This window comes from Pomacea canaliculata, linkage group LG9 (assembly GCF_003073045.1).
Source record: "Pomacea canaliculata isolate SZHN2017 linkage group LG9, ASM307304v1, whole genome shotgun sequence".
In the NCBI taxonomy this organism is placed as follows: domain Eukaryota; kingdom Metazoa; phylum Mollusca; class Gastropoda; order Architaenioglossa; family Ampullariidae; genus Pomacea; species Pomacea canaliculata.
The window spans coordinates 13,541,193-13,555,538 of record NC_037598.1 but is presented as its reverse complement, the minus strand read 5'-3'; the positions used below and the strand labels follow the sequence as shown (position 1 = coordinate 13,555,538).

The following is a 14,346-nucleotide window of genomic DNA, read 5'->3' as shown; positions in this document are numbered from 1 at the left end:
AAGGATTGCTTTGTCTTTCTTCTGAGGAATTTCTGTGTGCGTGCGTGCGCATGACAGAGATAGTCTGGCAGAGAACGGTCTAATGACAACTTTGTGCCTTATGACCACGAACTTGTATTACTGGACTGCTGGCTGACGATTTTTTCCAGTTAACTACTAAAACAAGGCAGGAGTGTACAAAGCTTCCGGTTTAGAGACTAAGCGGAGAACTTCGCAAGATGCTAAGCGTTGGTCTCGGCAGACAGACAGCAATCCATCTATACACGTCCATGGTAAGACTGGTGGGAGACAGTTCCAACAGTGTAAATTCAAACTCCAGAGCTCCGTTTTACTTGCTGAGGACGACTTAAAAAAAAAGATCGATTGCCTTGTAACAGCTCAGCATGATCTCCGTGGTGTGACAGTCAAAAAGAGATCAGTTTCGAAGCACAACCTTTCTATTGGGAAAGAAGCAAGAAATGTTTCAATCTTTTGTTTCTCGAACATGGAAATCTGGTCAGATTGCTACATCATGGTCGTAGTGACCTCTACACAAAATGCTGAGCACTGAAATAGCACCAAATGAGCACTAAAATATCGAGAACCACACGGAATGCTAAGCTTTACACAGAACGACTGAGACCTGCACAGAATACCAAGCATTACACAGAATACATCAAGAACTTGACATAATGTCGTTTCTTCTCTTAAGCAATTATAGGAAATATAAAATGATCTCTACACATAATACCAAGCTCTACAAAGATCAATGAGAATATTTTAGAGAATATATACATAATGCATCAAAGAGAACGCTTGCCTCTAAACAGGGTACATCACAGAATATTCCACAGAATACCGAGCAAGTGTTACACAGACATCAGGAACTGCTTACATTGCATTGCAGCCAGTTCCACAGACAAGCTCAATCCGGGTGTCACTGGACTCGTAAAGTATATTACGACAATTTGTCCCACCCTTCGTGCGACACCCACGCTCATCCTTGACTATAATCGATCGGGTGGGGAGTGGGGAGGATGATTATGTCACCCTGGACTGTCAATACACCGACGATCAACTGCTAGAGGCTGTCGCAGCAGCTAAAGATGCATCCAAGTCCATTTCGCAGGAAATGCAGTTTTTAAGTTCAGCTCAGAAAGAAATCGACCTAAGCGCACTCTCTAAATAACTGAAATACCCTTAATAAAATCAATAAATGATGATGAACTAACGTGAAAAATTGTGCTGTTGTCTTCAGTAAAGATTTCTTTCTTTCAAGACAATCTTACAGTTCGTGCAATTATTTGACAGGATCTTCTCTTGACATGTTTGTGTTGTGTGCATTCCTTTATTTAAGTGGTTAAATAAGCCTTCTTCGGAAGTCTTTTACCTTCAGAAGCCTTTAGACAGCTTAGTTTTCTGTTTTGTTTTCATACTTTCTCAGAACTTTGCACGACAAATTTCTTTTCGCTATTTTTGGGGGATGATAGCTATGGTTGTCTTCGCCTGAAAAAAGATGTATTTGAAGTGTGAAATTAAATGTGCTTTGATGTCTGAAAAGCACGTAATAAAGTCCCTGCCATCGACATTTTTAATTTCCCTTTTCCTTCAGCTCTAATTCACAAAGAAGATAGAGAGATTAAGAGATTAGACGCACATGTACAGACACACAGACCCTCCCCATCCCCTAAGCCTTCAGAGAGAGAGAGAGGGGAGGAGATTGACAGATAAAAAAAATGGTGTGTGTGTGTGTGTCGAATGCCGGGTTTTCCCGTCTTATTCCGTCTGTCTCTCTTCTCACACAGGTTCACCTCGACATTTCAAGATATTGTTTTTTATCTATTGCATGTTTGCATGTTGGGTCTTTCAGCATTTTCTCATATTCGCTGTTGGCGTTCCATGTTCTGCAGACCTGGATTTTTTTCCCCCAACTCTTGCTTTTGATCTTCGTGGACGCGCCCATGCTGCAATATCTTACTCAGTCGCAACAGCAAAATCAATGGCAGCTTCATAGGCCTATGTCTACGCAGCAGAAGGTCGGTATGAGATCAATCCACACCTCACTGCACTTGCTGAACACTTTTATAAATGCCACCACAAACTGCCTTCCTCGTTCTGAGAAACGTACTTCGGCAAATAACCTCAGCTTTCATGATTCGGGTCTGAGTTTCTAAACCTGGTCAGTTTTGGTTTTCTCTTGGAAAATACATCTTTTAATGAAAGTACGGCTATTTTACAAGCGGCAAAAATTTCTTTCTGTCTGATACTTAATCTACACTTGAAAGATTCAATTTGGAGTCATGTGACCCATTGGCTCTCATTTAATATCCATTATTGTCGACAGAAATGTCGGGCGAAAGCTGGGGTTCGATCACTCTTTAAAAATGGAACAACGGGGCTCTCACGAGAATAAGTGAAATCAGCGAGATTGTATGTTTATTTAGATGTGAAAGTATTATTATTGATTCCCTGTTCTTCAGCATCAGACGGCTTGTGACCACGATATACGTGTCACATATTCAGAATTGTAACATGTTCCAGCTTCTGACATTCACTCATTTGCACGTGCATGATAAGTTCAAAAATCTGAAACTTTTCCAACGACATACATAATAATCACATAATAATGCTTTTCTATGTTCTTGCTTTTCGCCCCTGCTTAAGCTTTCCTATCCATCTTTTTTTTCTAGGAAACTTAATTTTTCAAAGCTCTTTCCTTCTCAAGAAAATGCCTTTCCATAACATCCTCGTATACAAAAGAATCTCACGCAATTCTATGGCAAGTTTCCAGCCGTATTAGACAATAATAACTGTATCAAGTGACAGCAAAAGGGAGGGAGGTGGGTGGGTGGGTGTGTCACATTCGCACATCATCAGTAATGGAGAGACAAGCAAAGTTCGATTGCAAGATTTGAGCTTCAAGCCTGCTCTCAGAGCCTAGGGCAAAGAAAGTATGGATCGAACGGAATGCTCAGCCCAATCCGGAGAATTCTGAGCTCTAAACCTAGCTTTCAGGCAAGAGAAATTGTACTTGACTTGTCCCTATTCGTCTATAGATTCTATCTTCTTATTAGAGAAGGTCAGAGAAAAGAAGTTACAGGGACAAAAGATTATTTCCGTGCATTCGGCTTTAAATCTTCTTCAAGGAAGACCCGAACATTTGAAGGATTAAAAAAAAAAAAAAAAAGAAAAAGAAAAACAACGTCCTACTTTTTTTTCTTTCTCACGGAACAAAGCTTATCGTGTTGCAGACAAAGATGTCCTAAGAATGGGACTGATCCTCGTTTTAATTATTCACCGTCTTGGTATTTGCACCAACACAAGCGGCTTCTCTGGTTAAAGAAGCTTGTCTTCAAATTGGCACCTTCCAAAAACTTGGTGGTAGGTATTTTTCTTGAGGATGTACTTGCCTCAGACAGGAAAAAAATACTCCAAGCGTAAGGACTACTTTCTGAAGCCATTACTTCACAGACTTTTTTTTCTCTTCTTTTGTTCCACTATCCGATTAGAGATCAGAATGCTGCCGAGATTCAAAGAAAAATAGGCGGAGAAACTTTTGCACCAAAGTTTCTGTTCTCAATAAGTTTAGTCTGTACGACACATCATTAAAGCTCTTTGAAGTTCTCTCGAACATTTACAGTCTTAAAACTAAGTTTTCTGGTTTAATGAGCTAGAAGCTTGGAACTGTAAAGAGTTAAGTGCCCCTTGTAAAACACAGATATCTCAAACTCACCTCAGTTTGACCTCTTATAGCTTATAATGTCTTCTTTTTAAATTTAATCACTAACGAACAGTCGTGTCTAACAATTTTAGTGTTTACCTCATTGCTTCCAACCATTTTAATTAAACTGTTCAATTTCGACTAGGAATTACATTTAGGAACACAAATTAACTGGCTTGATGTAATAAATTATAATACGAAGCGATTTGTTCCTGACTTGGAAATTAAGCAATAAAACTCAGTCAGCATCCTCAGGAAATGGTGGTCTTTTGTTGGACAAGAGACCGGTATGGGCAATTACGAAGCTAATGGATCCGTAAAATACATTGCCATTAGCAGCCTAATATGACATAGCCATTCAAAGGATTGATTTTATGACGGATATAAGCTATAACATACATCAACATAACCTAGAAACATTGAACTTTTAAAGAATACAGCTTTATTATGTATTTTTAAAAAATGACCATTAATTTTTTTTAACCTTTCAAAACCCCGAACCTTTTAAGTAGTTGATAAAAGAGAGCTCCAGCAAATCACTTCTAGAGGAAAGAATAGTTAAATTTACTTCAAAGAATCGCTTTATCTTCATTTTATGAAGCACCTAGGTCTACGTATCTCATGAAATAACTATAAAATCAGACACAATGAATGAAATACTTATATGTGTACACACCAAGAGCGGAAGACAAAATGAAGATAGAATTGTTTATGTCTGGGCTGTTAAAGGCTAACCCGAGGTTGAAAAAAAAAGAAATTATGGCTTGTAGTTTCTAGAAAGCTATATGAGCTTACAACTATTAATTAAAACAATGCACAGTGAATGTCCATTTTTTTTTTATAGAAAAGTACACCTAGGTTTACCTAACTTTGTATTACTTGCGTGAGGTCTCAACCTTAGTCTTTCGAACACCTGACGAATTATAGCCTAATCAGCAAACGACATTTACGTGTAACGAGTTCTTGATTTATTTCCCGAAACCCACGCTATAGTTGCAATGTTCCAAGAACTGAATCTCTAGAAAAAAAATGATTTAATTAGATTTTGTAACTTGTAAGCGAAGTAAAATATTCATCCAACGTAATTTTACTCTCGGGTTAGCCTTTAAGCGTTTTACATTGAGTTCACTTTTCCTATTTCCTATTTCTGTCTGCACCATTTAACACGATCATTTAAATCACACAAGTGAGTGGTAGTCTGTCAAGATAGCATGTGTTCATCGTCCAGAGGACAAGACACGACCTGGGGAAATCAAGGACAAGGGTCTTGTTTCCGTGAAGAAGTAATGTCTAAACTTCCCGGTCTTGCTTTATGTTGATTCACCCCAGGACATCAATACCATCGTTTGTAGTATTCAGTCTGTAAACACTTTACTGAAGAAGACATCGCTGTAATGACAATGCCAGCCAAATAAATGTTAATAGACTGAATACCACTCTGATTTATGACTACGACCTAGGAGTAAAGTAGCATCCACGGGCCATTACACCAACATCACTGCCTGAAAAATTCTGCTTTGGGGTAATGAAAAAGTTGCTTATACGAAACTAAGATGACTAAGCAGAAAGTGTCAATTGATCACAGGACAAATAAGTGCGTAATAAAAGTTGGAAAAATATTGAAACATCTGAACAAGTAAGCACGCTGTTCATGATGAAGTTGTATAAAATATGAGCATGACAATGACATACACAACTTTGCATCTCCATTTTTTTAGTAGCTCTTTCGTGCCTCAAACATGACAGGGGTCTGTGCCAGAGAATGTTATGTTTAAAATGTAGCAAGTCACAAGGTCGGGCGTGGCATCCATGAAGCTGCTGAAAGTTTTGTCCACCGCTGCAGTGCTGCATGCAGACATTAAGGCGTGGTTTGTAGACACATACATTCCTAAAGAACAAGCTACAACAATTTCTTCCGTGTTACACTTCCTCTGGGTTCTTCAAGAGGAAGGTTCTCATTCCAATGAGAATGTTTTTATAAATTCGAAAACCAGTGGTGTGCACATTTATTGTGTGAAAAGACACAGATACAACAAAGTTGCCAACTATAAAAAAATAAATGGTTTGTAAATGTCAAAGACAAAGCACGGGTTGTTAAAACATCCCGGTGATTTGGCATTAAGAGTGTTGTTTGCACAGTGTTCTGATGTTCGCTGTTTCTTTAATTTCATTTCTTTAAAAAGGGTAGGGGTGGGGTTAGTCCACCAACTCACGCAAGAACAAAAGTTCATCTCGGTTAACACGGTCTATTTGCCGATCCTTTATCCAACCTCGGATTTATCTTTCCCAGCAGTGTCCTCTCCCGTCTCGTTTTCGCGACCATCAGCACTTTTGTAGCTGGTGTTGTCTTCCTTGCTGCGGTCAGGACTGGTTCCGTTACCGTGAGGACTCCCGTCGGGGACAGTCAGCTCGTTGGAAGTCTCACCGTGGTTCTCGTTGCACCCAGTGCTGGGGTGAGCCCACAGCCCGCCGATGCCATCCTCGGGCCGACACAACTGGTTCTCTGTTGCAGTCAGTCCCAGCAGGATCTCGCCTTCCACCGCCGCGCCCAGCGCGTTCCCGAACGTCCGTCGAATGTAGCCGTTGGTAGGTGTGTCCTGTAGCATACCGGCCGCCACCACGAAGGGCATGTCCTCCGAGGGGATCAACCGCCCTGTCCGTGTCCCCCGTTTGCTGGCAGTCGGTCTGAGCGGCAGGCCACGCTTCCATCCGGCCGGCCGCGGCGCGCACAGCACGTGCAGAAGGGAGACGCTGAAGGCCAGGGCAACCTAGGGGCACACAACAGGGTTCGTGTCGTAGGCTAAGACTGTGCAATATTGTTTCTTCCTGAGTCCCATGTGAAATCAAAACTTAAAGTTTTATACGAAACTACTACACATAAGTTAAGTACAATCAGATGGTCAACTTCTGGTCTATGAGAACTATAATTTTTATACATAGGTACCTGCGAGTTCGGTAAATACCCAGAATGCCCTGGCTGTATCCACAGTGCCTATCGGCCTTACCTTCTCCGCCACGTCCTGGCAATCCGGATCGCTGATGTGGATGAAACCGTTCTTGAGGTCAGCGTGCAGGTCTCCCAGTTGGAAGGACCACTGCTGGTCTTGATACGACAGCGTGAGCTCACGCCACCCGTAATCCGCCATCGGCCGCACCCGCACCATCAGCTGGCCCGGGTGATTGTCCCTGCCTCTTCTACCTGCGAACATAATGATAAAAGCAGTTTCTCCGCCTGGTACTGAGCGTAACAGGGTAATACGCAAAAATTGCGTACAGTACGCATTAAAAGTCAATGGGAAAGGAGGGGGTCCCTGGGACCCCAAAGAATTTAGCCTTAGCAGAAGGGTAAGTGCATCGCAGAGTGGTTAGAATTCTGCAATCAGAACCCGATAGATGTACCAAATTTTCCTTCTCTAACACCTTCACCATGGAAGTGTTAGAGGATACCCTTTTATCAGCGAACACATAACACAATATAAAATAATGAGAGAATTACAAAAAGGGAGATAATGAGGGTGAGAAATGGTGGCCATTATCTGCTGCCGGCATTTTTCGAAAGAGGTCTTGGACCCTGATCGCTGGGCTAAGTGATAGGGGCGTGGTCGCCAGACACTGACCAGAGAAGAAAAGAAGCAGCCAACAAATATTTTAGTCTGAAGTGAGGCAGGAGCCCGCATCAGCAGGGTGGACTGATCTATTTGGGTGGTAAGGGCATGAATGAATGGTTTCAATTATAGTGTCATCTATTTTTAAATGTGGACCCCCAGTAACAGGTAAATGCTACTGCTGGATTAATTTTTATTCAGCAGTTTCAAGTAATTATTTCATCAATTTTCATGAGCATTTCAGTGCAAGTCCCAGGCATGAACATTTGGGATCCACCCAGAAAATAACCAGACATGCTTCTGGTTTTCATAAAAAGAAATTTCCTCTCGGAATTTCCGTGCCGTTCATGCTCAGCTGCGAGCTAAATACAGGGTGTGGACATCCGGGATGTACCTCGACAGAAGCCGATCGCACAGTTGTCTGGCATCAGGGAAGAAAAAGGTTAACAAGTTGATTGATGAGTGCTCGAAAGATAGCAACATACACTCGGATGGCTGGAAGCAGGCTTGCGTTTCCGTGTTATTGGAAAACAGAGATCTGCTTGAAAAAAAGGTTGACAACATTGTCGAGGAGTGCTTGAAAGAAAGCAATGCAAATACAGATCGCCTGAAGTAGTTACCGCTTGCATGTTAATGGAGAACAGAAATTTGATTTTATGTTTCCATGTTTGTGAAGACGCTCCTGGGGGAGAAAGTGAGTTCGATTATGTTTCGTAGAAACGGGTACCTGATTCTGTCAGGAAAGGTAAAGATGCCTGAAGGAGCGTAGACACCGAGGACTAGATACGGTGAACCACTAAGATATGTGAGTCGTCCCTGTGTTAAGACAGTGTTTTTGCACAGAAAAAGTGATTCACGAGCTTCCGCTGTTCTCACCTTTCACCATCAGCCCCTCGCCATCCACCCTATTTCTTGTAGGTATTTCGTTTTGTTTTTTAATTACTGACCAACTTTGCGTATCTTCTTTCTCTGACATAAAACCACATCCAGCTTACAAGACCCAAGAAGGTGAGTTCTTGAGTTCTCTGAAAGAGAAATGTATCCGTGTGTGTGTGTGTGTGTGTGTTTGCAGGCGCGTGCGTGTGTGCGTTTATTTGTACTCATTGTATTCGTTATAACTATATTTGGCTCTCAAGTATTGCTTGTGTCCCCAAAGACATGTTTTTAAACTCGTGCCTTATACACACAATATATTTTTATTAATTTATTCATAGATCCATCTAGAAGGACAGACAGACAGACGGACGGACGGACTGACAGACACAGCAGGCAGGCAGGCAGGCTAACAAAAATATGCAAGTTTTCCCTCACTTCCAATCCTGGAGGCCGTTTTTCTATATGTTGTCCATCGCCCGATGACCAGAGCCCAGTCACCTATGTGGTTCTTTATCAGCACTGCGCGCTCACCGGCTTTGGGGTTGAGATACGGCATTCGTCTTGGGTCAGACACCTGCCACACACACACACACAAAAAGATAGTTCTAGGTGTGACATGACATGCCAAAGAGTTGAATGGACTGTATGACGTGGTCCGATTAATGTTTGGACTTTGTGTTAGACAATAATATGGACTGTTTATTTTCATCGCTGTTGTGAAGAGTTGTCCTCGTTCTGAGAATAGAGAGTGTGTAGCCCCAGTGATGGTAAAATAATCTTTACAGACTTTACAACTACTTTTTTCTCTTAAATGCCGTATTGAAGTTTTCCAAGAAGGTCGCTTTTTTTTGAAGCTTATTTATCTAATTACTTTACTGCTGTTATTAGTGGTTGAAGGTTTCAGACACAGTAGCAACTACGTAGGCATGTCACCACCCGACACACACACAACACATACGCGTGCTCATACACACATAAACGCACAGCTACAAACACAGACACACACACAAGCAAACCTGCACGCACACATACACATTTGTACATGCTGGTGAATGCACTCACCCACCCACGCACACTCATGGCCTCGTGAATAACGAAGTTTCCCCTTATCGGTAACTTTATCGCTCCATTCATTAACGCCATTATCGAAAATGATATTTGCTCTAACATTTTATGACAACACAGAGTGTGCCTTCTGGCTACAAAGAGTTTTAGCACCAGATCGCACCCTCTTCTCTCTCTTTACCCTCTCCACAAGTGTCGATAGAGAGATAGAGAGAGAGATGGTGTGTATGAGTGCCAGAGCGCGTGGGTGGTTAATGTGTGTACGCGCACGTGTCTGCGAGCGTTGCCGGCGTATCGACCTGTGTCCAAGCACTGCAGACAGTTATTACAGGTTGCGTGGTAGTGTACTTTCCATACCTGCGTAGGAAGTGGTAGTTGCTCCAGTCCCACCAGGTGCGCCACGGCTGCCATTTTCTCCTGGTAGAAGACCTGCACGGCGGACTGCAGCAGCGGCTGACTGTGCACCACCCGACATGTCATCACCACAGACTCGGAATGGTTCACCAAGCTGCCACGAGACTCCAGGTTAGAGCAAACGCAACTAGGGTACATATTATGCTCAAATACCTCGGGGTTATAATACACCAGTCCTGCTACCATTACTCAAACGAAAGGACCGCAGTTGAATAGACCCTCAGATACACCCTCTCAAAAAACGAGAAAAAAAAAAATCCTCAAAGAAAAATGAGACATGGGTTGGCATGTGAGTTTTCACTCTTGTAGTCTGGAAATCAATAAAGTTGTATTGTATTGTATTGTATTGTATTGTATTGTATTGTATTGTATTGTATTGTATTTTTAACAAACAAGAGTTTTACCGACTCAATTCTTATTCCCAGACCTGCCTGCATTTAAGTGATGTAACTATCAGTTTAAAGAAACCTAATGCTCAGCAGCCGATAATTTCGCAAATACGCGATTAAAATGCGTTTCCTTATCTTCAGAAACATATTTTCAAACAGAACTCTATTACCTTAAGAACCGAGAACCTGTACAGGGCTTGGATTAATGGTAGATGAAAAAGCTGCTTACCTGTGAGTGGCCACTTGGCAAAACTTGTCGGCACCGAGTGGCAGTTCTCGGAGCGGGACGGGCCCCCAAAGGGTCTGCGGGTTCTCTGGTGTGATGGCCTGCGAGAAGGCGGCGGGCCTCAGAAAAAGATGCACGTGGCCCCGCTGGGGCCAGCAGAAGTGCGTAGTAATCTGCACCGTGAGGATTTTGTGACCCTGCGACAGGGTCACCGCGTGCTCGACCGATGTCTCGTGTGTCAGCGAGTCCAGCGTCGGCCTGAGGTCCACGTCCCGCTCACCCACGACCTCCTGACTCCCGAAGCAGCCCAGCACGCCGGCCTGGTCGATGGCGCGGATCTTGAGAAAGTTTACGGCATCCGTCTCGAAGGAGGCCTCCGGAAGTTCCTTGCTCTGCCAGGGTGGCTCGCCTCGGAAGGTGGCAATGCATTTGCCGACCCGTTCGTTGCAGCCGGCGTAGATCTTCAGCACTAGTTTCCCTTCCAGCGTGGGCAAACCCTGGATCTCCACCTTCTCGATGGTGAACGTGGCCGTCTTCGTTGACGCCATGAAATTCTGCTGCGGCGTCAGGGCGTGAAGTTTACCGCTAGGGGGCTCTCCTCTGTACATGGCGCCGCACACGGCGAAGTTGTGTTCGAAGGTGCTCTGCCACAGGTCCACCGTGTTGCCGTCGACTTTGGACAGTTTGAACCCCGGGCTGCGGTCGATGACGGTGTCATCGTGGATGAGGGTCCAACCCAGGATTGTCTCCGTGTCAATCTTGTAGGCCAGAGGGTGCAGTTGGTGCGTGTGCCACATCAGATCGATGTCATAACACGGAACGATGGCCATGTCCGGATTCTGCTGCTTGAGGAACAGGAACCGCTTGTACCGTAGTTCCGCTGCGCTCAGGAACTGAGCGTCTCGATAATGAGGAAGACTGACCTGGTAGTAGAACACTTTCTGCCGGAAGGCGGCGCCCAGGATGTCGCAGGAGAGGCGGGTGTAGGCGTCCTCCTGGGTGCCGCAAAACGCCGTCTCCAGGTCCAGGTGATAGGGTTCCTGCGGGTACTCTACCTGCCACAGGGATCGCGCCTTCTGTTGATGCTTGCGGCGCTCCACGGCGCTGTACAGCTTGTGGCTGATGATGCGGCCAGCCAGCTGGCTGCAGTCGTGCTGGTAGTTGAGCGGAGACAGCATGTGGCAGTGCCAGATCCACTCGACATCCAGCGGCGCTGCCAGCGTCTCGGCCGGATGCTTGGCCGCTAGGGGGAGCCAGTAGTTCTCGTAGCGGTACAGCGCTTGCCGCAAGACCTTCTCGTCTTCAAGCATGGGGTGCGAAGCCACTTCCTGCAGTAACTCCAACTGCTGCTCGGCTCCCTCCTGCAGGTTCACGTTCAGAGTGAAGTTCCAAGGCACCGCCATGTCCACCCGGCAACTCAGACACCCGTGACTACGAACTTACATTGTGGTGATAGAGAAAACCAAAAATAAAAGACAAAACCTTCATAAAGAACGAGAGTTCTGTATCTAGGACAGTGAGGACTGTTCTACACCACTAGATAACAGGATCCTCCACCTCAAGGGACACAGCTCACGCTGCTAACATTTTTCCGATGTCTGAATGTTATCACATCAAGTGAAGTACCCTCTTGAGACACTGTGCCACTTAAATTCGACCGGCCGCAGATCTCTAAGCCGCCGCTGTGTAGTCCAGGAAGTCGATTAGGAAACCGCAAAAAATCTGCTCTCTAATTACAAAAAAACTCACTTGGCCAGATAAACCGAAAGCTATTTCCAAAAGGTCACTGTTCACACTTTTGCGGACACTGCAGCCTCCAAAAGACGGCCGCTGAGAGGAAAATTGGAGGAAGGTATCTCCGGCGTCTGTAGCTACTGGAGTGAACACCAGCGACGCTCGCAGCGGTGTCACAGGGGACGGAACTCGATGACGTTACAAGCGCAGCGACATCGACGGTCGACAGCGCGGGTCGCAGACTTGCTCGCGCCCGCTCGACACAGAATGCGGTAGTAGGATGAAGGGGAGATGGATGGTGAAGAGGATGAAGATCACACATGTAGGCCGCGTCTTTTTTTTTTTCTCTCTCTCCAGAAACGGTTCACTGACTTCGAGGAAACAAAAGACCGATAGGTCAGAGGATTAAAAGAAGGTGAGACGGTGATAGAAAGAATGAGGATGGGGAAGGGGATGATAGAGAAGGGGTGAGACAGAGGGAAGGAGAAGAGACAGGAGGAATGGAGGAAGAAAGGCTGATGCTGCAATGAAGTGGAAAAGCAGTGAACTCATTAGGTCGCATTAGGCAACTCGCAAGCTTTACGGTTTAAAAAAAATCTAATTTCCACAAGAGCTTTGAAATGTGGGCGAGGCAGTTCGACGTGTCACAAAGATTTTTCACCGAATTAGCGCCAGACATGTTGCGAGCTGAAAAACTATTTCTCTAAGGCGCGCGAACCAACAGACAGACGGACGGACAGACAGACAGACCACATCTGTGCGCGGGAGAATTCTTACATAAAACTATACTGACACACCGAAAACACAAAAGCCGTTTCAAGAAATAAAATACAATATTAAAATACCATGAAAACCATGCAGTAACCAGAGAAGACTTTTTTTTTAAAAAAGCAAGAAACTAATCTTGAAACACTTACGCAACATTAAAAAAAAATTAAATGGATCAAATGAAACCTACGTCCTTCAGAAACAAATAATATGTTTTAGACATGAATAATAAAACAAGTAATTTTTTTGGCTTGTGGAGAAGAGATCTGCCCAGCGGAAGACATGGTTGTTACGTCACGCCTCTAACGTAACGGTTGCCCTCGCAGCATCCTCACGAGAGAATTCATCTTCATGAAATCATTAGACGCACGTGCAATCGACGTTAAGGGCATCAATGAAGGATGAAAACAAGTAGGTAAACTCGGTCGTTCTCTCTCTCACTCTCTCACAAACACACGAGCATTAAGAGAAAAGGTGCAAGGGAATCGAACCGCAAAGTGTGGAGGTGGTAGCAAAAGCAGTTTTCATCGGCATCCCCGCCGACAAGCCACCGTGGTAAGCGATGGATCCGCAAACACAGGACAAAAATCTATAAGCCTGCCCGCATATGTCATATTTTTTTTGTCATTTTTTTTTGGTCTGTTGGCTGCCAGCTGCCCACTCGGTGATGGTGGTGAAGTCCATGTCTTGATGTGTCTGCTAACCTGTGACTGTTCTGTCGATACATCGGGTGCATAGCCCACGCTTCGTGTGATTTGCGCGTGGGCTTGCACTTCTCTCAGTGACATTTAGAGAGTATCGAGGGCCTTGATCACTTTTGTCTCTACATCTTTTACATCACCACGCAAGCCAGTCTATCTTTCTCTCTCACACTCTCTCTATCACTCTCACACACAAGCACACACCCTTCCTACGATTTTAAGTGAACTTCAATATTCCTCCGGCGCGACTAACTTTCCTTTCCTCTGGCAGACAGTTCACACTTAGGCGGGCGCAGACACAAATCTCTATCATCGTTTCACATTTGCTTCATCAGCTGCATACATTATCCGTCGATTTTGTAATTCAGCTACTGTTCCTGCTTTTGGTTTCCTCCCTCTTTGGTTCGGCATTCTGATTTCCGTTGTTGATAACCCTGTCTCTTTTGTTTGCTCGTACTGTGGCATCGCCTTGCTGGGTTGTTGACACGATCGACGACTAGTGGCGGGTGTTTACAAGGCATGCTCCTGTTTCAGGATCCATGGCTGGCGATGTTAAGGATATCAGCGCTAACCGTCGAGCCAATAGAACAACACACACATCGTTGTTAATGATGATTCCTACTCACGCACTACACCAACAATTTCCCGTTTTTTGCACGATTTGCTTCGTCGTTGATTTATTCCTTTGACCTGTGCTGGTTGTTCTGGTCAGGTTGTTTTGGTTGGGAGAGGCGGCCAAGGCTCGCCACAATGACCTGTCTGGAGCGGCGGTAAGTAGGTCCTGCATGCGACTGACGGTTCATTTCTTTATGTTTACCAGCCACTTCTTCCTCTGTCTAACTCGGTGTCGACGTCGGACCCCCTCCAG

The 14,346-nt window shown here is 44.6% G+C and overlaps 1 protein-coding gene across 1 annotated transcript; it reads right to left on the bottom strand.

Annotated features, from left to right (window-relative positions):
- Positions 1-4,143: 4,143 nt before the first annotated feature.
- LOC112572838 lies at positions 4,144-12,342 on the bottom strand. Its single transcript, XM_025252744.1, has 5 exons — positions 10,279-12,342; positions 9,604-9,754; positions 8,617-8,755; positions 6,706-6,899; positions 4,144-6,468 (listed from the first exon to the last, which is right to left on the bottom strand). The coding sequence occupies exons 1-5, from the start codon at positions 11,676-11,678 to the stop codon at positions 5,962-5,964; spliced, it is 2,391 nt and encodes a 796-aa protein (XP_025108529.1). The 5' UTR covers positions 11,679-12,342; the 3' UTR covers positions 4,144-5,961.
- Between the last annotated feature and the right edge of the window lie 2,004 nt (positions 12,343-14,346).